Source organism: Anas platyrhynchos, chromosome 1 (genome assembly GCF_047663525.1).
Source record: "Anas platyrhynchos isolate ZD024472 breed Pekin duck chromosome 1, IASCAAS_PekinDuck_T2T, whole genome shotgun sequence".
NCBI lineage: Eukaryota > Metazoa > Chordata > Aves > Anseriformes > Anatidae > Anas > Anas platyrhynchos.
In genome coordinates this window covers 10,665,618-10,692,189 of record NC_092587.1, presented here as the reverse complement: position 1 = coordinate 10,692,189, position 26,572 = coordinate 10,665,618, and the positions used below count along the sequence as shown (strand labels likewise).

At 33.9% G+C, this 26,572-nt stretch overlaps 1 protein-coding gene across 9 annotated transcripts in view; it reads right to left on the bottom strand.

The window, feature by feature from the left end:
- The window catches only part of CACNA2D1 (calcium voltage-gated channel auxiliary subunit alpha2delta 1), a 404,961-nt gene that overhangs the window by 17,989 nt on the left and 360,400 nt on the right, over positions 1–26,572 (bottom strand). For 3 of the 9 annotated variants that reach the window (XM_027459907.3, XM_038173398.2, XM_072027335.1), the window contains exons 19-34: positions 26,123–26,179; positions 22,050–22,121; positions 20,911–20,982; positions 17,358–17,419; positions 15,070–15,146; positions 13,141–13,201; positions 11,281–11,378; positions 8,222–8,306; positions 7,914–7,976; positions 6,839–6,942; positions 5,501–5,587; positions 5,073–5,140; positions 3,871–3,909; positions 2,568–2,639; positions 2,301–2,453; positions 2,148–2,200 (exon numbers count right to left, since the gene is read on the bottom strand). In XM_027459907.3, the coding sequence (XP_027315708.1) occupies positions 2,148–2,200; positions 2,301–2,453; positions 2,568–2,639; positions 3,871–3,909; positions 5,073–5,140; positions 5,501–5,587; positions 6,839–6,942; positions 7,914–7,976; positions 8,222–8,306; positions 11,281–11,378; positions 13,141–13,201; positions 15,070–15,146; positions 17,358–17,419; positions 20,911–20,982; positions 22,050–22,121; positions 26,123–26,179 (1,223 nt within the window). Of the gene's footprint in view, positions 1–2,147; positions 2,201–2,300; positions 2,454–2,567; positions 2,640–3,870; positions 3,910–5,072; positions 5,141–5,500; positions 5,588–6,838; positions 6,943–7,913; positions 7,977–8,221; positions 8,307–11,280; positions 11,379–13,140; positions 13,202–15,069; positions 15,147–17,357; positions 17,420–20,153; positions 20,298–20,910; positions 20,983–22,049; positions 22,122–26,122; positions 26,180–26,572 lie in introns of those variants that run through there. The other 6 variants (XM_072027298.1, XM_072027272.1, XM_027459930.3 and 3 more) reach the window with 4 other exon arrangements.

The following is a 26,572-nucleotide window of genomic DNA, read 5'->3' as shown; positions in this document are numbered from 1 at the left end:
CCAGTTATTAAAGCTGTGTTTTTTTAAATTTTACAGTTTTACTCTTTCCAGTTTCTCTCATGTCTTCTTTCACAATAATCTTTTATTCCACTGTTGAAATTTGCTATCATTTGTGCCTATAACTCACATAATGGAAATGTTATCACACCATCCATGCCTTCCTTTTATCTCTCTGCAGGAGGTGGAAGAGGCATAGTGGTGTTTCTCCAGCACTCAAATCAACTAGAACTTCTTTTGAACTTCCCACCCCCACCCTACACTGGAAAAATGCTCCTGAATTAGATACTTTACACTAATTAAGGTTCATTAACTTGCTGAGGAGATGAACACCGGCACATAACAAGTATATTACAAAAATGACTGTAACCATTGACTTTTAAAATCATCTCCATTCCTGCTCTTGAGGTATGGGATATATTTTCATCCTAGATGATGCCAAAACACTAAGGTTTAAAGAGCTCTACATATTTCAAAATTATTTTTCTTCACTCTTGATAACATTTTTCCAGTGTTACTTACCTGAAGCAAGTACTGGCTTGCCAGTTAGCCCTGTTCTCCCCTACTCACCTACCAAAACAGGAATCGAGTTACATTCCTTGCCTCACTGCTTCTATTTAAACCTTAAAATTGTAGCTCCCTGTTGTCATGTTTTAGGATTGCCTCTAAATACAAACATGACCGGATCTCTCCTTATCACATTATTACAAGGCCTGTTCTATAGTGGGAAGGGACTGTACAATTTTATTCAACCTCTAGGATTTTTTTCCTTTTCTCCTAAAGCCTCTGTGATGTACATGTAACAAAATTGAATCTGCCTGTCACCTTTCCAGTCAAGGTAGTGCTTGAAGGAGCTCCGGATTTGCTTCCACACCTTTCTGCCTTGAATCATCAGATGGACAGTGCACCGTCATGGATGGTAAGAGACCTAATACCATTCAACAGTGATAGAATTTGCTGACTGAAAACAGTAATCCTCATGCAGCCCTTCATAAGGGGGCACAGAATTTACAGGGAATGAGTGAAAAAGGCAGCCTGGAAATACTGCAAAGTCTGAGTTAAAAGAACATGAAGGAGAAACAATACATACTGTCTTAACTAAATGCTGATGTATCCCACATATATTTTTTGAAATTATCACTCTGCTATCTCACATTATTGCCTGAAACATTATAGTTTTCTTCAACCTGCTTTCTCTTATTTCTCCAAGTTTCCTTTTGCCAGGTGCCTCACTGAATCCATTGTTGGTCAGCCCACTCTGCTTGCTTAATGTCTTTCTCTGCCTGCTCCTGACCTAGATTCCATTAAAAACATGTCCACAGAAAGAACTTTCATGTGGTACTTTCAAGTTAAACATCACACGAAATAAACCTCAGGTCTAAATTGAGTCCAGACCACCGAGTCTGATTTGAACATTGATACACTAGAGTTTCTCTGTTTGTGAAAAGCTCAAATTTCTCTTCTGGATTACTGCCCATCTCCAGCTTTTGAGGTTTGCTGTTGTCCAAGAAAACCAAGATTTTAGCTGTTGCTGTTAACAAAATGTAACCAACATTAAAAAAGAACATATAATATTCACAATGCTAGCTGTGAGAAAATAACTATGTTTGTTCAGCTGCTATATATTTTAACTCTTAACTCCATAAAATAGGTAATTTATTCCAGCTTGATAATTGCTCTAAAAAGTATCATGAAACTTTACAAAAATGAAGAGAGAGTCTCCACGAGTGCAATTCACACCAGTAAAAAATTCACATCAGCCCCAGCAGTTTACCACAATTTGGTGTGGGGGTAGTAGCTGGTAGTGTTGTCTACATGGCTCTTGAAAATAACCTTTAATTCTGAATATAATTTAAAATAGTTTGGGTTGGAAATGACTTTAAAGGTCATCTAGTTCCAACCCACTACCATGGGCATGGATGCCTCTCACTAGACCAGATTATTGAAAACCCCATCCAGCCTGGCCTTGAACACTGATCACTGAATGTTCAAAGGAATTTGGAGAAATAAGAATTTTCACCTTGGCAGAATGGCAGAAACTAAGGGTTCAGAGTGTGTGTGTGTGTGTGGGGAGAGGGGACGACTAATAGTCTCAAACTACTGAAGAATTCCAGTTTTGACATGCAGATTTCCTACACACTTGTACTTACCAGGCAGCTGCCGAAGCCCACCATCCTAGATGCAAAATGTCTGTTATTGTAGGCTGGGGAAAAAAAAAAAAAAAAAAAAAAAAGATCATGCTATTTGTATAAACACCTGCACACTTTTAAACAAATGCCAGTAACCTATGAGAGACTACTGACCACATACGCTGAACGAATTCCAGCTCCTTGCTTTGGTTCTTCTTCAGGATCACAGACTGACTGATAGTCATACGACTTGTTAAAGGCATAGAGGGACATATTAATTAGGTTTCGCATCAGGCCTGGGTCAATTTCACCAAAGAACCTTCCAATCTGATGAAGCAGAATGTATAGAGTTAAATTAAAGTACTTCTAAGTAGTTTTCTTATAAAAAATAAAAATAAAAAAAATTCAGTTGTTAAAAACTGTACTTAAAAATAAACATACCTGTTGAGTATATTCATCCCGATTTGACATCAAAAGAAATCCACCATCATCAAGGATAACACAATCCACATGCTATTATAAAAAAGTAAAATAAGTTTTGTAGAATTTTCCAAGAATATTTCCAAATATTTTCACTGTGAGAAATATTTTTTTTTATTCAACACTTCAGAAATATCTTCCAATCTATGAGGCTAAATCACAACCCCATAGCCAGAGGCCAATACTATGCTAAAATAAGTAGCATTATCAGTACTATAAAAGTTTGTGGAGATCAAAGGCTTATTTGTGGCTTAATTTCATAAAAACTGTTTTGTAAATTTTTATTTACTCAATCCTTTGGTAGTTGTAAGAGTGCTATATCCTTATGAAATTGGATGATAACTGAATCTTAACTCATAATAAGGGGCTTCTGATATGCTTTCAAGCCATGTTTAAAGTCCTTTACAATTTGCAGCTTCTAATGGTAAAGGTCCTAAAGGCAGTCTCAGCTTGCTGTTCATGGTTATTTTCACATTTCTATCTATTTCATGCTTGCCCAGTGAGTTTCTTCCAGGTGTCAGGTGCAGGACTGGGAAGACCACTGGTTCCCTATACTTTGTATTTTGTAAAAGATCTTTGTAATCAGAGATTGAGGAGATAGCAGTGAGGCCAAATAGACTCCCAGATTACCATTATTGTTATAACTCCTGCATTTAACATTCTTCAAACTCCACAAAAGAACTCGCAGAAGACCTGAGCAGAGAAAGCTTTTAAGCACATGGCAGAATCTGATACTGTGATAGCTGCTGAAATTGTACTCTCCTGAGTGCCAGCAGAGCTATGGGATCCTCAAATCCTGAATGGTCAGGAAACAGAGGAAAGGAGGATAACTAATGATTGTTGAAGGGTACATCACGTACTCTGGTAATGTTCACTTTACATTTATCTTTTTCTAAGGTACTCTTCTAGTTGTTTTTTGTTTGTTTGTTTATTTTCTTCTTAATTATTCAATTTTTTCAGCATTACCTTGTGCTTTGAAAGTCATCTTTTTCACATTTTTCTTCATTTCATTCTCTATTGGTCTTACTCTATTGTTTTTCTTTTTCCCTCTAGTTCTCATAATCTTACTGCAACGATTTTTGAAACAAACACTTCACCTGACTTTCATTCCCTCTTTTTCCCTCTCCATTTCTAATTTTCACAAATGGCTAAGTTTTCAAAATATTAATCCTCAAATAATAACATGATAGAATAATGGGCTAGATAAATCTAGAGAAAATTAGTCATTTTTTCACTAACAGATATTCATAAACTGAATACTTACCATACTGTTTCTTTCACAGCCACAGATTTCACTGTTGCACTAAAAAACAGAAGTATAGTAATCTTCACAAATGTGTTTCAAAAGAAACTGTATTTTTCATTGATATTTATCAATCAAGACAAGTGATGTGATTTTTAATATCTGTATATTAACCTACCTAGGCGTGTGTGTGTGTGTGTGTGTGTGTGTGTGGAGATTTACCAAGATTTCAGGTATAAAGTAAAAGAGAAAGGACATGTGCACGTATTTTGAGTATATAAAGAAAGCCTAGAAAACATTTACCAAGTATCTTTTTGATTGAAAAGCTTAACCAATCTCAAAGTATGGTAATCAGATGTGATAAAGGAAGCCCACCACCTCTATTTAGCTTTGATTACTAGCATGTTTCTCTCTTTTTCTTGCAATATGTGTGAATATACATACATAACTGTTTCCGCACATTATATCGTGAGCAAAATAGTTACCATAATGCTTCAGTCATTCATTTTAAATAAATTACTTTCTCTCTTTTTCATTTTTTTCCTTAGCTCTGACATTTTAGGCAATGCATTTACCTCACTCTAATACCTACATAGCTACCAATTCCCTTAATATACAAACAACCAAGCAACATCGCCTTATGCAGTGGTTCCATAACTGTTTCCATTTTGTGTCTCCCCTTTCCCAATATACTACATAATGATTTAGTTTTTCCTTTACCTTTACCTTTTTCTCCTTCTCATTTATACCCAAACATGATTCTATGATTAGATGTAAGAAATAAAAGGGCTAAGTGACTATTTCATTAATTTCTGCTAAAATGCTGTGACGTTGATTGCAATATAAATCCTTACTGGTCACTGCTTACACACCCTCCATATTAAATACAAATAAATTCACTTTTTTCGTTTTTTTTTTGAATAAATTCTTTTGTAGATTTTATTCACTACTACATCATGATCTCAGTAGGCAGCCTACAGGCTACAATGTCATTTTTCTTTGTCTTTATACATGTTCTATAATTATGAAAGCAAGACATGTACAAAATGCAGCTTGTTTCAATGTAGATTTATTTTGTGCATTTGAATGATTTAAATACCACAACTACTTGGCATCAATGCATCAGTGTGACTCTGGCACAAAAAGCTGTTAGACCTGTTTGCATCTGAAGCTTTGAGAAATGCACATAAAGTTCAAAAAAAAAGACTTGGTCAATTGCTTACCAGGCTCTTGATTGTGGTTTTTGTGAAATTTTCCATCCATCCGGTTGCATCAATTTTTATTCCAACAACTAACAAGAAATACATGAAAGTCTTTTTTAGTAAAATGCAAAAGAAAAAAGGTAACTGTAGAATCCTAAAAAGGAGGAAAATTATAATAACATCTAAATTATTAAACTGGAAAAGGATAAAATATGAGTTTTGCTCTGTTGTCTGACCACCAACACCCTTCATGAGACTAATAAATTAACTAGTCTTACTCAAACACAGCCGGATTTCTGGCTTGATTTCCACTAGCAAGATTAAAAGTCTTAGAGAAAATAATATTATATAAACTGAAGCCTCTGAAATCTCAATTAAATTTCTCATTTACTGTTGAGTAACAACAAAGTAAGATCTGTATTTAGAGTTTTAGCTCCATTCTATCTTACCTGCAGGTTTCAGAAGTTTCCCGTTAATTGTTATTTCCACAGCCTTGCTTACCATAATACCTGTTTCATAGCTATTGGCACCACTTTCTGAAGGAGGGAGAAAAAAAGGAGACATAGAAGGAGGGAGAAAAAAAAAAGTGAGATAAAAGTCTCTCCCTCTGTAATTGAAATTAATGTTTTTTCAAATACCCAAAATATTTCCAAGAATGCTTATTTGAAAACCTAGTTGTACTTTTTTTACTTATCACCTGTAATAGCTCAGATCACTAACACCTAGATGACTATGAGAAATAGTTTTGCTTACTTCTCTTCATTCACATTTTGTATGTGGTCTCTTCATAAAGTTACTCTAGCCTTTTTTTTCTGCAAACAGCCATGAATAACTTTACACACTGTTAAAACTAGGATCAGAGCCAAAGATTTTATCCTGCTGTTGTCTGTATTTTTCAATACAGAGTATACTAACACCACTCACTAACTGACAATTACTACTTTGACAGACTTCAGCCTGTTTTCAACACTGCTTAGTATGAAAAAGCAAGTTAAAAATACATTCCCTGAAGCTTTTTAAGGAACAACAAAGACTTCAAAGAATTTATTTAATTACCTTGTTAATGTTTTATTGAGAAAAGATGTAATAAATGCATATGGAATAACAGCAATAAAAGATCCCATATGTTTAAGAGGGAAATATGTCATTTGTGGTAGCATCTGCTTTTAGATGAGCTTGGCAAGGTTAATGCTACTCACATCAGTAACGAGCACTTACTATTGTGCACATATAGGTTTTAAATATCACAGTATTTCATGTAAACTGCTTTGGTTAGTAACAGCTATTTGAAATAGAATTCAAAAGCAAAACTTTAAACTAAGCTACAGTGCAGTGGGCAGAGCTGTGGACTCCAGACCTTTATACCTGCTCTGCCAAATTAGGTTCACTGCTGAAGAAATACACAGAATTCTGCTCAAATATTTTTTTTTTTTAAAGTAGCCTTTAAAATTTCACTTCCTTTTACTTCCTTTTAAATGCTAAAGCATCTTCAGAAAACACTGTTCCAGTATAATAAATGAGAGCAAATACTTAGCATATGTTTTCAGCTTTGTTAATTCTTGACAAATATGGCCACCAAAGTAGATTACAAATTATTATGTCCTTGGTGCATTCCCAGCTACCTTTCCCCCTTTCCCTTAACAATAGGTGATGTCCCAAGACTTTTTTCCTTTTTGAGTGTCAGACTTGAAACCTTTGTTGGTGAGCTCAACTGGTACTGGAAACATCCAGAAATATACTTACATTAGACTAGCTAGCTCCAAAACTTCAAAACAGTGATGACTTACTGTTGTAGTACGGAGCTGTGAAAATGTAGTTGTCATTATCTAAACTCCGTTTATAGAAGCTGACTTCATAAGTTTCAGCATTTTCCAACCAATCTTCTCCTGCCCTAATCATGAAAAAATAATAAACAAAAAAAAGATGGTTATCATCTCATGAAAGATATGCTGCACAGCTTTTCTTTTTTGTTTTGTTTTAGTTTAATGTTTCATGGTTGGAAATAATGTGAAATTCATTCATATAATCCTCAGACTTTATTAGCTTTAGCTGGTTAAGTGTCAGGTGCCGTTAGTAAAACAGAAGTTTTAGGGAAAAAAAAAATAGTATTCTAGGAACAGCATGGACTTGTCTCTTAATTTTTAGATATACTGAGATGAATATTACTGCAACGTTATTCACAACAAAACATAAACAAACCTTACCACTTGCTATCTCTTAAGAAAACATTATCCTATTCTCTCATGCCATTAATAACATGAAAACAAACAATAAAAAAAAATAAATTAAAAAAAACTGTGTTGGGGAGTAAAAACCACTGGCATTCTCCCATTTTGGGGAAACAGAATAACCTAAACAATCAGATAAATTTGCCACTTAATATGTCTGTACTGGTACCCTCCCTACTCCTGATCTGTAGTATCCTGAAGGTAGTTTTTAGCTGATTATATGAATCAACTTTAACATTCTCTTTTTGCCCTCTGGTAATGATACATTTTTCTCTCTTGAAGGCCCTGGATCACTTGGTCTGCTCCTACTAGTCTAAAAAAAATCACCTACTACATTATTGATTTTCTGTCTGCCAGCCTGCCAACAACCAAATGCTTAGGAGTAATGAGGGATTAACATGGCCCCACCACCAGCGCAAGGGCATTCCTTTCACTGCTCCTCTATACTGATTAGAAACCTATATAACACCGCCTGCTATGGAAATAACGTGTTAAAGATCAGTTTCATGCAGGAAGATAGGTAAAATCAAAGAAAGCAAGACATCCCATTTGTTTTCTAGTTACCACTACAGATTTAGACAGTATGTAAAGTTGCTTTTCATTATCATATTACACTATTTTATAATATTCTTACCTTTTGGGAAACACTCTGGTAATTCCACCATCTGTAACAACAAATCGTGCAGTAACTCCATCCCTGTAAACAGGAGTTTTAAAATCATAACTAACGTAAATCTTAAGTTCCTATGCCAAGGGTTGTCATTTAAGTGCATAACTGTGAATTAAATATCTACCCCTTGTAAAGATCAACTGTATATCTGTATATATACACACATATATATTACATTATTACCAAATCATTAAGAAAGAGTTTATTTTTTCAGGCTTTGAAATTCATTTGAAAAAAAGAAAAAAAAAAAAGCAAGTAACAAAAATACTTACAGATCCAGCTTACTCCAATAATTTTGGGCAAGTTCACTTGTAAATCCTGCATCCAGCAAAACTCTAATGACCATATCAGTATTACCTAGCAAAAGAGTCAAGAAGTCAAGACACTCATCTGAAACCATATGACATGGGGCTTAAACTGCTAAAATGAAATTCAAAGTTGTCCAGATGCTACTACCACCTAAATTAGGCTATTTTTATTATACATTCTGTCTAACTTCAAGTTACATCAAGTAATCCTTGTTAAACGGACTGTTCTGAAACTCCTGAGTTCACTTCAGTTTTTCCTTTGTTTTATCCTAAAAAACTGTCTTTGCAGCAAAAGATAAAGCAAGTTGTTTAAGGCACCAAGTCTCAACTTTGCAAGGCCTTGTGTTATATTTGGAAATAAACTTAATTTTAGAACATATTTTCATTCAAACATTTTTATCTCAGTTCTAAAGAGGTTGCACACAATTAAACAACATTTACATTTTACTGAGTTCTTACTCTCAGGTTACAAAAATTGAGGTAATTCAACTACAATATAAATATTTCAATCATTTAAGTCCCAAACTCTCAAACAAACAAACACACACCTATTTGTCTTCTTTTGAATTAGTAGCTTAAATGGATACGTCATAGAAAAACATAATTTAAAAGGTGACTTGAAGTCACTGCTTCTCAAGCATCTTTTTCAATACTACTTTGTAAAAGTAGCTTCTAGGAATGGTCAACTGAAGCACACACTTTAATACAGACTTTATCACTTTCTTTTTTATGGAAAATTAAACTGGGCTATAGTGTAATTAGAAGTGTAGAGGGAAAAATTTGTGCTTGGTTTTTAATGTCACATATCAAAGCGGTGTTAGAGTTATGATTGGAATCTGCAGCTCTGAATTCTGCAAAATTCTGGCAGCTCAGCCTTGTAGAACATACTGAACATTCATTCAGAAAAATAAAAAATCCATAAAATCCTTTTTCTTCAGTTTTGCTCCAGAAACCCATGACAGTCTGAATTTCAGATTCAAGAAAACTCAGATTTATTTTTTTTTTAATGCCCTAATTCAACCTATTTTCACAAAACAGATCATTAAGTATTAGAGTATTGAGAAGCTCCATAAGCTTTAGCCAAAAGGCTTTTTCCTGCTGTGGCCTGAATTTGTAGGCATGCTATGCATAGAGCCAGCAGCTCCAGTCTACCAGCAGGAAGCACTCTCTCATATCATTTTAATACATTAATTTAATTCTAATTAGATATGTTTACATGGCTTGGCTAGGTAAACCTGCTAAACTGCATCTAATGCCACAGATTCACCTCCTGTATTCACTTGCACACTATCATGGTATCATGTAATGTAAACAACGGTACTACTGTTGGATCCCTTGCTGCATCCACATTTTAGTAGAAATTAAATCAAAATGCTATCAGAACATAAATATTAGAATATGTTTCCCCAAGTGATATTTATTTCTCCTTATATAGACTCATATTTTTCTGGATGCATTTTTATTTGGGATTCTCCACACATCGCGAAGTGATGCTTACATAAACAGATGTTTCCAACAAGAAGGGTGAATTACTCTTACTGTCCACTTGTTAATGACAGAGGTAGCTGTCTTACTTCCTGGCTAACTTGTAACAGGCTCAAGTTGGACGGGACGAGTCAATTAAACTCAGGGTAACTATTAATATATAGAGACGTTAAATTTATATATATTATTTCAATTTAGGGATTGTATTAGTTATTGATTCTGAAAAAAAATTCTAGCTGAGGATATTTCCTTCAGTCAACACTGCTTGCTTACTTATACAGAACAGTATTTTTTAAGTACCTTAATTATAAGAAAAAGAATGAAAATATGGTTTTTATTATCGATTACAAAATGAATTATACCAATGATTTGGTAACATTTTGGCATAATTACTTATGTGTATTGTTGTATATCCTGGTGTATACTATAATATCATTAAATATGCCCTTGATATTAGCTTATATAACTAGTGCGTATTAAACTAGAGTTTACTTCTGAGACTGAGTCAAAACACTCAAGTACAATTTCAGTCAGTGATATAAGTGAATAAGATCACCCTATTTAAGAAGAAAAAAACAACACACACAAACACTCACACAAACAGCTTTTCAAGGCAGTTTCACTTTGAGAAGATTTTGTATCTAAGGGCACATTCCTTCAGTTACATGGTTCAGCCAAAAGATTCTTATGTATACTTTTCTGGATGAAAACTACAAGGACCCCACCTCAAATTGACCAGCAACTCCAGAAAGCAACATGTTATAAAGTCTTGGCTAAAGCAAGAATAAAAAAGTGTTTATTCCAATTATTTATGTTAATACTAAAGTTAAGTAAATCAATCCAAACATTAATTTTTCAGAAAAACAAGACTTTAACGCATTCCTGGCAGTTTGTTCAAAATGCCTAACTCCTCATTTATTCTAAATGGAGTTTAAGGCCAAATTTAAATATGAGTACCATCCTAAAGTCCAGTGCTCTCCACTGCAGCAGTTACATACATCTATGATCTTAAACAATTCAAGCTTAAGATAAATCTCTTTAACCAATCTGTGAAAGACCTTTCTCATCTTTTATTCTGGTTATATATGTTCTCAGAATTTTGTATTTTGTTATATAAGCTGATGAGAAAGCAGACCGATGGTTTCATTACAATTATTTTAAGTCTTCTTGAGATATACTTTGGCTAATTATCTCAAGAGAAAAAAATATCAATTCAAAATACTTGGAGTGCACAAAAACAAGCCAGTAGTTGGTTGCTGCCAAAACATAAGGTTGAAGAGAAGCATGTAAAACACTGGATTCCCTGCAATCATTATCATTCTTAAATGAACCCAGAAAACTCCAGACTACAATCTGTCTTGTGTAGAAAAGTTCAACACTAGATGTATTTCTGTTTAAAAAATAATAAATAACAGCGAAGATAAAAAACAATAATGTGTGATTTGGGCATGGAAGCTTTCATTTGGTTTAATTCTCATTTATGAGCAAGTATTTTCCTAAGAGGGGAAGAAAATCAGCAGATTGAGAAGAGTACTTACATGATGGACTGTTTGGAGTATTTCTATCAATAAATTCATTGAAATTTAATAAAAATTCGGTGTTGTTTTCTGATTTCTTTACATCACTACAGTATTCTCTGAAAAACAACCAAACACCAGTCTTCTAAGATTTGTTTCAGTTTCTGAAGCAGACAAATATGAGTCAGCAATGTGAAATTAAAAGCAGTATTGTGCCACTACTGTGAGGTGGTTGGCTATGTCACTTACACAGCCAATATGACTTTAACAATAGTTCTGATCGTATTCAATATTTCAGGAATATACAGTAAATCAAGGGTTCAAGTGCCTGCCTAGATCTGAATTATAACAAAACTGCAAGCATGAGACAGGGCACAGATTCTCAGAAAAAAAAACACGCTGGACTTGTGTAGGCCATGAAGTTAGGAGACCATAGAGTCTGTAAAATAAATAAGAAAATGTCCAGGGAAATTAGACTCCTGTTGAGTTAAACTGTACTGGAAAGTATTTGGATTGCTGCAGGAGAAATCGTCACTTTAAGGCTGGATTTATGGGATGAGATACTAATTTCTGAGAAGTCTTAAAGGCAAATTTAATAGAGTACACACCCTATACACATATAAATGCTCTTTGTTTTGACATTTGCAAAACAGATTGACAGTAAACTATTGTCATTTATATAATGCAAAACAGTATATCAGTGGACAATTCACTGAATAAAAATTAGCATAATAAAAGTCACTGAGCATTTTGAAGTCAAATATTAGATGGTGAGTGGCATTAGACAGCTGTAATTAAAATGTAAAGAATATTCAGCATTAAAGCCAAGAGCTCTCTTTTTAACTGAACTTTATTAAATTAGCTTTATGAACAACTGAAGTCTGTTTGAATATCTTATTAAGCTATCTTATTACTCTTTAGTTACTTTACCATAATCCTGAAAGACTATAGGCTTAATTTGCTGTACTATACCAATGTTCACATTTAAGCAGAAGCCCATATCAGACAGGCCTTTTCCATATAGGTCAGTTTAACAACTAGTGACATGTTGGAAACTGCTAGTGGGTACAAATTATCATAAATAACTTCAGTTCTTCAGAAAAATCAATTCAACAGTTAATGAAGAGAGTACATTTGAAGATACACTATGTCTTACATATGAATCAATAGAACTGTTTAAACTTAAAAGGATACGGAAATTTATACGATAAAAAAGGAATGGACCCATTTTTGACTTATCTTTGTGGTGCAGCATTTCTGTTACTTATCATGACTAACTTTTAAAGGAAATTAATTTTTCAGAGCAATTTATCTTACTATGTTTCCCTTGCAAACACACTTTTACAAGGGCAACACAATTTCACATGAAAGAACAGGGAGCTAATGAACTGACGTGATCAATTTTTCAATGACTCAATCAATGCATGTGTTCAATGAATGAAAAAATAGTTCATTCTTAAGTGATAGGGGGTTCTAAAACTCTTCAACTTAAAAAAAAAAATAAATCTCAAGGTAATTATTACATTAGCTATTTTACAGATGAGAAGCTAGGTTACAAGGCAGTAAAATCTTGAAAGACAGCCACAAGAAGTATACAGATCTGTATAAGATTTCCATGAAAGACATCAGTAAAATAGGATATGTCAAATTTTACAGCTCTTTTTGATAAACACAAAAATGAATCAGAGCCTGATGATGCTATTGACACTCTAGCACAAAGAAAAGAGTGATTTTTGAAAATATGAATTTAGTAATTGCTCTTTTTCATTATTTATTTTCCAAAATCTTTATTGGTTAAGCCCATATTTTGTAAATGTCATTGACCTGATAAAATTCCTATTTACTGCTGAAATAACACTTACTACAGGGAAATAAACCAACCTTGGTGCTAAAAAAGTATAACCAACTTCATCAAAATGATCAAGCTTCAGTGTTTCTGAATCTACAAAGATGAAGAGAAAACATTAAATAAGTACATGACTTATCACCATCATTTCCCTTCTAAAATGCTTGACTAGTTTTTGCATGCATCTATGAAAGAAGGAAATGTTCATTTTGCAATATTCTCCTAATAATATACTTTATATTTCTCAGTATGCCACAGTGTAGGATGAAATTATTTTAATATTATATACAACGCACACCTGACAACAATAATGTATCTAACAACCTAATTTGAGGTGACATTTAATTATCATGTAAATGATAATGATGCTTTCATTAGAATTACAATCTGATACAAAGAGTTGTTAGAACATGAAGGAAAATGTTTCTAGTATTTTCAGCAATAAAGTTAAAAAACAAAAACAAAAAAATCATCTATGTAAACATCACTTCCAATTCTACTGAAAATAATGGCTTTAAAAGCTGGTGTCACTGAAAACCAGGACCAGATGAGCAAGGATTAGAAATTCACAACATACTACAATGCGTATGAAAACAGAGAAACACTTTTTTTTTTTTTCCTTTCTATTGGTATGTTACCCAATGAAAATGGGAAAAATCCTGAGATGAGGAATACAGAGGAGAATGTCCAGTAGGAATAGAAATACAAGTGAAAAAATATCAACTGCAGTAACAGAAGGAAATTGAGCAACAAGAATATACTTGCCCATTTTGTTTGCCACTATCCATCAGAAAGAGAAAGCAGGGAAACAGAAAAAAACAGGGTAAAGCAAAAGGGGTCACAAACCAATATTTTATTCAAACAGCCCCTTGAATAAAAATATTGTGCATAGAAAGATCAAAGGTTCAATTTATGTACAGCTGTAGTCTGGAAAAAGACAAACATATCTGAACACTGGAGAATATATGTCCTTATCAATTATTTCTCAAGTACCTTCTATATACTGTGGCTATTTCAAGGGTCTGTTTTGCAGGTTATATTCATGTAAGTGCAAAAACAGATGATCCAATCCATAAGAAGAAACATATTAACTTACTAAAATTTTAATTTTAAAGTACTTAAGATTTGACAAAGTTATAAAAATAAACCATGAATTATTAAAAACTTGCCATAATCTTTATAGCCAGGAGGTGAAGGTAGAGGACAGCAATTTCATTAAAGTTTTCTCTAATCTACGCCTGTCAGAGACATTAACAGTGCTTTTCTAACCTTGTATTTAACTGTACATTTATTTATATTTGGATAAAGAAAGTTAAAAGGATGCGATGAGTTCTATTCTATCTGCTATCTAGATCTCCTAGTTAGATGTTATATAGATGTAATAAACAAAAAACTTTCAATACTCACAAGTATCATTCCAAATTACCACTACAGAATCTGTAAATGGCTTGAAAATAGTCTAAGCCAAAAATGCATTACAAACATCCACTAAAACTATTTGTAGAGTGCAAAATAAAAACCTAGCCGTAATCCAAACAAAACAGTGTTGTCACATTTATCTATTTCTACACGCATCAAAGGTAATTTCCTAAATATAATACTGCACCTACAGCAAAAATAACAAAGTAAGCTTACTACTATAGTCCATATCATAATATTTACCTAATAGAATGAAAAAGAATAGTAACCAGACCCTTAAAACTACAGCAACAGAGGATACACAAAGCAATGATTCTACAGGTACATAGCAAGGCAGAAGGGATTGTCAGTGAAACTGGGGTACCTGCACATATTCTATCTTTATAGAATATTTCTTGTACCTTGGGTGTTGGATTAGAATCATTGCTGCAGATTTTGGGTACATATGGTAACATTAGTGAATTCAACAAAATGTATGAATTTTAAACATTTTTAAAAGTGAATCTGAGACTTGGCAATACCAGTACAACCTTCATAGTACTTACATCTGGCTTGAATTAATGGTTCATCTATTTTGGCTTTAATATAATAAAAGCTGTATGATGGTAGCACCAATGCCAAACTGCAAGAGAAATAAGACACGTAAAACAATTATGCTATTTGCAGCAGATTTCTAATTTCATCTTGTAAGTGTTTTGAAACTCGTTAACAAGTTTGGAAATTCGATTATCGTGAGATGAGATAGTTATGTAGTGACAGACCAGCCTCACGCTTTCTAATAGGTATGAGTAGATTCATACAGGTCTTAAAGTTCCCTGTGCTTCTTTTCATTTTTATTCAAACATTTAGGCATAAATGCACTTTTTAATGGTTAAGGGAGGAATTTCCAAATAATTGCAAATAATAAAAAGCATGGTTTGTTGTATCTTCCTCTAACACATTTAACATTACAATGTAGCACACGTCAATGTGGTGACAAATAGTAAAAAACACCATATAGTACTGTACCAATCTGATGCATGATTAACTCGTAAAAAAAAAAAAAAGCATTTATTAAGAAATTTAACTTGCAGTACTTGAATTCACTTTATGTTCAAGATGCAAAATATTTTCCTGAATCATACAGTCACCACTCATAACCTTTGAACATCGCTGTGCAATAACATCTTAAGATTTGCAATGCATATTATTCCTTTTATATTAAATATATATTTTTCCAAAAAAAAATATTGCCACTAATTCAATATACACGTAGGAGAGTTCAGTTTCAAAAAGATATGTAAAGGACAGGAGGTGCAAATCAACACTGAAGAGGTATCATCTCCCACATCACATCCTTAATATTTGTTGTCAGTTTTCATGTCTGAAAAACTGCAGTTATCTAATGGATAGCTGCAGAAATTAACCTTAAAAAAAAAAAAAAGTTGCACAATTGTGCCATAAATGAGATGACCTTTAATGATACATGTGCCATTTAAATGGAATGTGAGATTGCTGAATATTTACTGATAGCCTTCTACCAATTCTCCTCTAGGGAAATCACTAGCACTTTACCTGTCATTAGTAGCTACTGCCAACAGAAATTGCTAATTAAAATCTATAATTTTATGTTTAACAGGCTTGCTTCAATGTGACTCCATGGATTTATTGCTGTATCTCATGCCAAGGAGCTCTGTATGAATTAAGAACTCATATAAACCCAATATCTTTCTTTACTCATTGCTAGATGGCATATTATGATTAAAAAAAATAAATAAAAAATCTTTTCCCCCTGAGGATAATGAGTATAATGACAGAGGAAATAGAACATAAAAGTGGGATGATGAATAAAAGATAAAGTTCTACACCTACGTTCACTTGTTAAATTGATTTGTTTGGTTTTGCTTACATATTAATGTTTGGATTCTCATTGGCTGTACACCTGTACAGAAAATAGCAGAAAAGAGAACCAATACAATTACAATAGCTGAAAGCTATCGTAAATCACCACAATACAACTGTTATTTAGGTAAACAGTTGACTTGGTATTTGAACCATCTAGTTTTGAACTTGAATACTTCAACTTTTTTGAAATTTGGTAAACCTTAACTTCTTTTCTAATGTCAGTTTGATACATTACTTCCAAAGTTACAGAGCTGTGTGCTTAAATGATTTTGGAACGATATACACACCAATGTTGTATGCAATGGGGGCAAGACTTATACCATACTTCGTTTTTTCCTGCTCTCATTTGTATATGATTTTTAGGTAATTAGTCACAAATAGATTGAAGATTTCAGAGATAATTGGTAGCATGGTTCCTGCCCTTAAGATCTGACATGTAGGTTAGCAATGTCGTGATATAAGCTATAAAAGTGACTGAAAGAGATTTGCACAGAATAACGTGTTACATTGTTTATTGAGACAAAAAAATATGGCATCTTGCTTTTTAATGTGCATATTAAAAACAAGAACATGGAGACAATGAAAAGAAAAGAGGAGGAATCTAAGAAAAAGTGTACAATTAAAAATCAAAGTATACAGTGACACAGAAAGTAGAAGAAAAATAAGATTCTTAACACCAATCACAAAATCCATTTTTTCCTGCATAATGTGAAATGCACTAGTGGTAAATCTCAACAGTTGGATACAAGACTGAGGTTCTCTTCCTTAGACAAAGTAACAATTTTGAGTTATAAAGGTTTAAAAGAACCCAGCAAATCCTGTAGGCCCAGACACAAAATGACCTCATCCTGACTTAACTAGTATAGAAAATAGAACACTAAAAATACTAACCAAAATAAATTAAAAGGGCATTTAACTATGCAGAATTCAGAGAACAGAAATAAGTTACCTGTAATCAGTGCCATTCACAGCAGTCCATGTGTATGTTCTGTTTCCTTTATCAATATATCTCTACAAAGAGATATTGGTCAAGAAACAAATTACTAATTCCGAAGCTTCAAGTAGTGTTCTCTTTTCTTGAGAAATGAAGTATATAACCAAGTCCATTGGTTATTATTTCAGTAAGTACAACATAAGCTGCAGCTACTTTACTTAAACAATTTCCAAAGTTATATTATGCAAAAGAATCATCTACATGTATATCTTTTTATTGAACAGTAAAGAAATGCAAATTTAAATAAAACCAGACAGATACTATCTACCATTTTCCCTTTTCTTTTCATTAGCCAGGCCTATACAAACTTTTTGTATGTACTTAGAATTTGATAAAAGATGTTATCTCCTTTATGGACTATTTTGCATTAAAATGACCACAATAACAAAAATCAATTAAAAAAGAAGAATTTGTAAGTAACTCAGTAACAACAACAACACACCCGTGCCTGTCCTTTCAGTATTACAGTACCAGTGACTGTAATACAGGTATTACACTGGAGTCATAGGTGCAGCCATATAGTCCTGGCTGTACCGCATGCTAAAATTACATGTGTTCCTAATCACATTAAAAGGGTCTTGCATTTGTGAATAATTTAGAATGGGAGTAAGTTCTTCCAATCTCCTATTCTTCACCCCATTTTTTTTTTTTGAAGTATGTTAATACATCAAGATAAGTTTTACCATTCACTTTCTTTTGATATGAAAAAAAAAAAAAAAAAAAAAGACATGATAGGCACAACCCCACAGTTCCCTACAGATTTGATCATTAATGCATATATGTCAGCACTGGCTGACAGAGTTTCACTCAGTTTTCTACGCTGAAAATTAAAAGTTTATTCCAGCTGCAACATACTATTATTCTACAGAGATTTGTAAGTATAAACACTGCAACATCACATACAGTGATGAAAGGTATCACAGGTTCATTCTTTCACTGTGATAAAGCAAAAGTGTGAAAATGGCCATGGTAATGAGAAAGAGGAATCTTTTTTTGACATTTAGGATTCAAAACCTCCTTATTACTTGGTTCCTTCTTGTCTTGCACAGCATGATAATTTAAATCATTTAATAGTGATTTGTGAAAAAAAAAAAAAAGAAAAGAAAAAATAAAAAGCATGTATCAATGGCTAATATCCTAGTATATTTTATATTTAAGGTAAAGGGATGGCTGAACATACTCCTGTTCAAGACTATCTATATTCAATAACGTGCCTATACTGTTACTGCAGCTCAAGAATAATTAGACACTTGAACCTAGCAGTGACAAAACCTCCAAACCATGCACAGCACCATGGTTTGCACACCATGTGCAAATGCAAGAGAAAAGTAGGAAGGCAGGAAGAGAACTAGGCTCAAATTAAATCCTCTCATCACCAGCGCTGTGAGCATGCCTGAAGGCAAACTGGCTGAAACCTCCCTTCAGAGATAACACGGCAGATCATGTCCTCATGTATCTGCTCCCATTTACCTTTGCCTACTTTATTACTGAGCCATCTGATGCAGTCTCACTGGTTACTGCTGAAGAGCCTACATGTTATTGCAGTTCTTGTGACCCTTTAGTTTGCACTACTGCCCACCCCAGCTGCCCAAATGTGGCAATGCTTTTGTTCCTATGGCATCTTCACTGTTAGCTGGAAAGCCCCTGAGGCCTTGGGAGACTCCAGCACACCCCACCCACGCTTGCTCTGAGTCCAGTCTCTATGCTGTAGTATGAGGTCATCTCCCAGGACACTGCTGGGGCCAGCTGCAATACAAAAAGAAAGCAATGCAAAAACCCAAAAGCAAAACAAAAAAGGACATCAATTTCAAGCCTCGAGACTGCAACTGTCAGTTCTGAACAACTGACCACATCAGCCCTTTTTATAAGAAAATATATGAAGCTATCAAATCCTCAGTGATGCATGGCTCATGCGTGGCCAGTGGTCTGAAGCAGCTTTATTCTGGCTCTAGCAGCCTGAAGCTGGGAGGATGCAATAACTTGAAGCAGTCACCATTGCCAGCCATCTCTGGCTGCTGCCTTCTCTGTGAGGGGTCTGAGCAGAGGAAGACATCTCAGGCCACAAAGCAAGGTAAGGTGAGGGAAATTAATTTCACTGGGGACTTGAAGCATCTAGGATCAAAAGGCTTGAGATATTTTATTCTATTTGAATAAAATCTTTCAGTTTGTGATCTGGGCTGTGTATGACTGACACATTCTCATGAACCCAAGGATGTCACATTCCCCCCAGTGCAGTAGCTGACTCCAGCATTTGCCAGCATGAACAATTTCCCTCCCTCACTCTTCTGGCAAATAACTGTAGGGCCAGCTGTTATGGCCTTTTCACAAGGGCACCACACAGCCTGAGAAATGCAAGCACAGCCTGAGATCTCTTCAAAAACTTTGCCATGAATGCAACTTCTTGTACAACCACAATGGTGTTAATGTTTTTTTGTTTGTTTGTTTTGATCCTCTAATCCCCACTTTTCTAGCCACCTACACTGAGCCTTTTTCACCCACAGACTTGGAAAGACTCTCCTTAAACAAAACAACAATGCAAGCCTAAAAATGTAATTAACTTGATTGGATTCTGTAGCATATGCCTTGTGAGAAAAAAAATAAATAAAAATGTCACTGGAGACTTCTGACATTTAAGTACAAACAGCAAAACCACTGGAGGTAGCAAAGTTACAGGAGATTGACAGGAGAGAACAGCTAATACTACACATGAACAATTATCTGCACATATCCAAACAATAGTATTATTCTCTTCATTTTCTTCTGATAATCCATTACATTAGCTATCTTCAAGCTGTTTTACATTGATTGCAACAATTTCAAAAAGCTGTTTGCGAACTCTAACTGTGCAGCATGCTCTTGCCATATCTGGTCCTGTGGTACTTTGATCAGGATTTCCTGTTTCAAGTCGCCAAAAAGAAAGGCATAGAGGTAAGGATCCATATCATATTTCAGGATTTACTTTTGCTAGGATACATGTACATGTATATCTGTGTCTTGTTAGAGAAATCACTAGTGATCTGTCAGGAGTTAGGATTTTGGACATGAAAATGAAAAAGAACTGAACAAGCACAAGTAAATAATACAACTGTAAGATGACATTGCTTATCCCAAGTTATCTTCATTTATGGCATATAAACATTTTTTTTCTTTTTTTTTATTCCCATTCAAAATATAAACTATTAATCGTATCTTTGAACACCTCCACAAGCAAATTAAGTACTTTATTTTAGGATCCATGCACAGAAGTAGGCTGGGTCTACTTCCTGGTGAACAGACTACAAGACCTCATCAACAACTACCTGATTAAAGACACACCAAAGAAACCAATTTAAAAAAATCCTTTTCATATATATATAATTTCTTTTACTCTAAGCCAGTAAAACTAGCAAATGTAGGGGCAAAAAATGATATAAACTGACATTATAAAATGAACATCTTTCCACAATTTCACAGTATTTTTATGCTTTTTGTTTGCTCCTGTAAATCTAGTTATCTGTTTCTATCTTACCTCATCTTGGGACTTGACCAGTGTTTCAAATGTTTTTTCTCCACTTTCTCCATCTATCATTTTCTTTCGAATCTATTGGCAAGAAAAAATAAGTAAAAATAAGAACTAAGTATTGCATGTAACATGATTAAAATTTCCAGTAATTTAAGGCATTTTATAGAAACAAAGAAAATAGTAAGGCATTTGAAAGTCATGTATCTTGATTTTTTTTTTTTAATGTTTCTATTTTCTGATTTTTCTAATTAGAAGTAGCTTTATCCAAATATGACTGAACTAACAGACTTATGTATTAACATTTCTGGTATACCTTGCATATCAAGACAATCCCATGGATGAGAATGTGTTTTGTCTAGAACTTCTAGTGCTTCCCAGCACATCTGTGATTCGGCTAGTTACAGTGATTCAAAACAAAGATTTATATCAGTCAGAAATAAATTCCTCTCTGAAGCAGCAGTTCTAAGAAACTGAAGCTGGAATTTAACAGATACCAAGAAATGCTGATTATTATCATTATGAAAGAACTATTTCAAATGAAGTGAAAAAAATGTTTGAAAACATTAAAAGTTAAAATAAAATTTCATTTTATGTCACAAAATTAACATACTATTTAAAAATGATTTATAAATGTACTTTGAAATTAGTAATTCAAAAATATACATAGTAATTCATTTTGTTGTCAACAACTTAAGTAACTTTATTTCTCATTTCCTTACCACAGCAGTAAGTTTGTATTAATCAAAATCAATGCAGAGAGGGAGAGGGAAAAAAAAAAATATTTCAGATAATAGATCAATATCCTCTGAGAAGTGTTCTATTTATAAAAAAATTTACAAATTTTCCCTTCCCATGAGTTAGCACTTAATAAAGAAGACTGGAGAAAAATTATTTAAATAGCAATTACGGTAACTTTCAAAATGAGAGAAATATAGTTCATTGTCTTTGCTTAAGAATAAACTGAGCTTAATTTGTAAAAACCTTTCATTATAACTTCATTGCTCTATAAAGTCAACATCTTGAATTTTTGAATTGAAATTTTTGAGTGAAATAGGTTTCCATTCAAAATCTAGAACATGTATTGCTTTTCAGTTATTACACAATAAAATACAAGCACCAGGTACTAAGAAAGCAGTCAATCTCACCTCAACTTTAATATCATTTTCCAATTCAGCATCTAGAAAATCCAGCGTAACTGGCTCCTGGGATTTTGGATTCTGGAGCACAAGATATTAAGTGATCAAAAAATAAAGACAGAGTACTGTAATGTTACAGATAAATTGCTAGAAATCATTCTAATCCCTTCACTTTAAAGTAAGCTACTTACTTACCCATGCAAGCTACTTGCTTACCCATTTATTTTAATCTCTTATAACATAAAAAGTTCCTAGCAGCTCTTTGTCATTTATTTTATTTCACTGGATAGAGAGGTGAATTGGGCAAGTGAAAATCAGATTAATCCTAATGACTAGTGTCTGTCCACAGTTTGTCAAGCAGGGGATTCACGTTGGGAGGTTGCTTCCCCTGCTGCCACAGACTAAGGTGAGAGAAGAAATGTCAGAGGAAGCATCTCCTACAAGGCATCCTGCCTTCAAAAAGGGAGGGGGAAAGTTGGGAAAGTTTTCCAGCTGGCCATTAAGATGAAACAATTGTACTACTTTGCAGTTTTGCCAAAAACAAGAGTACAGACTTGTTGTTTTGAGATGGGAATGGACTGTGGTTCAAGACTCAAAGGGACAGCGATTGCAATAAAAGATTTATTTCTTATAACAAAATAAAATCATTATTATTGTGGGCACTAAAGGACTTCCCTGAACATCTGGTAGTTTTGAATGCATTTCTCTTGACATCAGTACTCCTATCTCTGTTTAAGAGATAGAAACTTACATCACAGAAATGCTGTGACCTGGGAGCTTCAAGACCTGTGGATGTCATGATGTCTACCATCCACTACAGATGGTTTGCATCTGCCGTGATCCACATCTCTGAGGAGAGCAGGAGGACCCAGTACTGTGCTACTGCTGGGTCCAGCTCTGCTGAACTAGCTCCAGCCACCCAGCAGGCTCTACTCCCTTCTCAGTTGCAGTTTGCATTTACTTGGACAGAGCTGTCTTCCACGTGAACTGTCCGGAATCTGACTTTTTTTTTTTTTTTAAAGGAATTTTGGCTAAGTCCCATTGACTTGATATTGCTGCCAAATAATATTAACTGTCCTTAAATGTGGTATAAAAATCCTTGATCCTCATCGCTCATAAGTTATTTAATATACCCACCTGATGAAGGATCTTAGGAGAAAGAACTATGGAAATTTATTATTTAACCATTTCAATCTGATACTTTAGAATAGGATATAAATCCAGTTTTATTAATTTATTTTGAATGATATATCCTTTGTAATAGGATGGTTCACATATTAAAGGATCTCAAGACCAACTATATCAACCCAACTATACTAACGTAGTTGTAGGATACACTGAAGTCCCTTCTTTAAAATGATTATTATATTCCTTTTATGCTAGTAGACAACAGTTGGAATTAGGCAACATATTCTGGCAAAGGTACATGATGAATGTACATATGACTTCTATGGAAGAATGCAAGCATGTTTCATCACAATTTAGGTGTGTATTCCCAGTTCATATTGGAAGAAAGTTGTCCTGAATAGCTGATAAAAGATGCCTTCATATAATGTAAAAGCATAAAAGCATATAAAAGATGACTTCATATAATAATCTGGACACTAGTCCTTATTTTCAAGACTGTAATATAGAACAGTATTAGAAGATAAATGACTATTCCTTCATATTCTTAAGGTACAAATGTACCTGTTTCTAGGTATAGGGAATTCATTTTCTTATCAAGTAAGACTTGCTCTCTGCTAAGGGAAAAGTGAAGAAATTTTTTCATGCACTGGAAAGATTTCAGACAAAGAATTTGGATTATTTTTTTAATGCCTACTGATAACTTCAAATAAATTTTGATTTTCTTATTTATAAAGGATAAATAAAACTTGTACCTTTAACACAACATTAAAATATGCTCTATACTAATTCAATACATTCAGTACAGCCTTTTCTAATGCATTTTCTTTTCTTCCCCAACAAATCTACAGTCTCAAAATAAATAGCAAAAGGGTAAAATGTAAAAATAAATAAAAAATACATTTTCTTACATGCAATGGATAATGAATAGCATGGTCAAACCCAAACAGCATGCATGAAGGCATTACCATGGCAGAAGTTGCATTTATGAAGTTCACATTCCATTCCAACACACAAAGGAACAGAAAAGAAAAGAAATGGTAAAAAAAGAAATAAAAAAGCCATCACATCAAATCAATAATACTCATTTCAAATGATAACCCGGGCTGTCCATAGTTAAGGAGTCCCAAAGACAAATAGATAAATTTATCAGTCTGTCAAAATTAAAGTACACATTCACAAGCTTTCCTTGTTCTTTTTAAGATGTTATATCACCACACATTCTTTATCAGGTATTAATGGCATTTTATATATGAAGAAATAAGGCCTATATAGAAATACATTATGTGATGTGCTTGAGGCACAAAAAATCTCTTAGAGATTAGAAAATTCTTAGCCCACTACTTTAAAGATTGTTTGTTACCCACTATGTCTTTTTTTCCCCAAGAGTGTGTATTTACCAGTATTTGGGCTCCATAATTTTCTCTTCCTAGGTTGCCATTTTGTAGGGTTTATTCCAAGCCACGAAGAAACAAACTTAATATTCAGTTTGCTCTTCTCTTTATTCAGTCATGCACGCAACATGACTAGAATAAGCACAACACCACTACATTCACCAGCACAACTTAATAAAACAAAACAGAAGTAAATCACTAGCAATGAAGCATGCAAATGAAGGGAAATGCAATCCTTTTTCAGCATGAAAAATAAAGGCTAAGATCTATTACTTCAATGACAAATCAAGAAGGAAACAAAGAAAGAAAGAACTGGTGCAGCAACATAAGAAAATTAATGTGTGCATTTGGGAGGTCAGTATTCTCACAAATTATGTGGACGGCTTTCCTTGGTGTGAGTTGCAGGAGCCTATTTCCTGTTTATACCTGGGGTACTGATGAAGATGTGGGCTGTTAGGCTTTACAACTAACGATGATAAGAAGGCAGAAAAATCCTGGGCCCTAGGGGAAGTCCAAAGAGCAGCTTGCAACATGGGTGGGAGCCCAATGCTTTTCCTGAGCAGATGGCACAGCTAGGAGAACCCAGCCACAGCAAAATTACACCTCAATTCACAGAAGAACCAGCTGCGCTCTGAAAATTGAGATTTGGTATGTGCCAGTGCTCATAGCTCCAGCACATATAAAAAAATTTAGCCCAAGGTCTTCTAGATATATAAGAACTGTCATTTGAGACTTGGTGAAATCACTGACTTAAAATAGACGAGGACTTTAAACCGTGATTTTACTGTTGTTGCTATGCAAGCAATTAGTTTTGCATGATATATTCCCATGTTTAAAATGTTATCAGGATATACTGCGTCAAATTTTGTTATTTTCTTGTTACGTAGTTAATCTATTCCTTTAATTCCTTTTTTTTTTTTTTTTTTAAGTTTTCATGAGGTGTTTTCTGTTCTTGAATTACATAAATGTAACTAAATTTCCCTTTCCCTGTTTGGTTTAATTACAGTTAATCTTCTGCATTTGAATTTGCTAATCTCATAAACCTTACATAAATAATAGATATTATTTCCTGCTCTGACATGATAGATATCATGTCCTGCTCTGACTTATGTGGAAAAACAAACAAACAAACACTGACCATCTTATTCAAATTCGGTTATACAGCATATACTGTACAATTAATCTTGGCAATAAAGTCATAAGTCATTCCCTTGACTTATGGTTTATGCAAGCAAAGCCAGCACAATTAGTCTCTCTTTTTTTTTTTTTTCCCAGTCTTCAAATTTATTTCAAAATCTGAAGAATAATTTTTACAACACAGCTCTAATTAGCACCTATTAGTAAAGCACCATAATTTAATGGAACACCCTTCACTACAGCCAATAACATGTTTTTTTATTATTTAAACAAGAAAGGATGCAGGCTTCATGCTTTGAAAGCTGTTTGTCAAAGTAAACACTTCTTTAGTTAGATTCTTCCTAGCAAGCAGGACAGAAACTTTCTAACATATTTATTTCCAGGTCTATGCACTCTAATGCACTAATCACCTCCATCCAAAATTACCTGTACATTGGGTCTCCTTTTTCTCAAATTAACTTTTGGTATGCCCACACCAATATGCTGAAGTAATAAAAAAGCAGTAATTTGTATTTTTACACTATTAGTAAACAGCCTGCTTATAGAAGTGAAATCTTCCCTACACATCTCTATTTTCTAGTGCACATATACTGGACTCAGGGACTAGCCCTCATTCTGCCCAGGAGTTCCAAGCTCTCTATCAGAGTTACACACAGGTTTTGTAACAGGAAACAAAATATAGACATATGTTAAACAATATTAACAGAGATCTCTCCTTCCCAAGGTACTCAGCCAGAATTAAAATGTGGAATAAGAGTTTCACCTTTTGTTTACTGTTCTCTCTGCTCTTAACCCTCTATCTTCCCCTACATTTCTTTCAAAATATAAACCATAAGGTCAATACCAAACCCTACTGAAAGCACGTGGACTTTTATA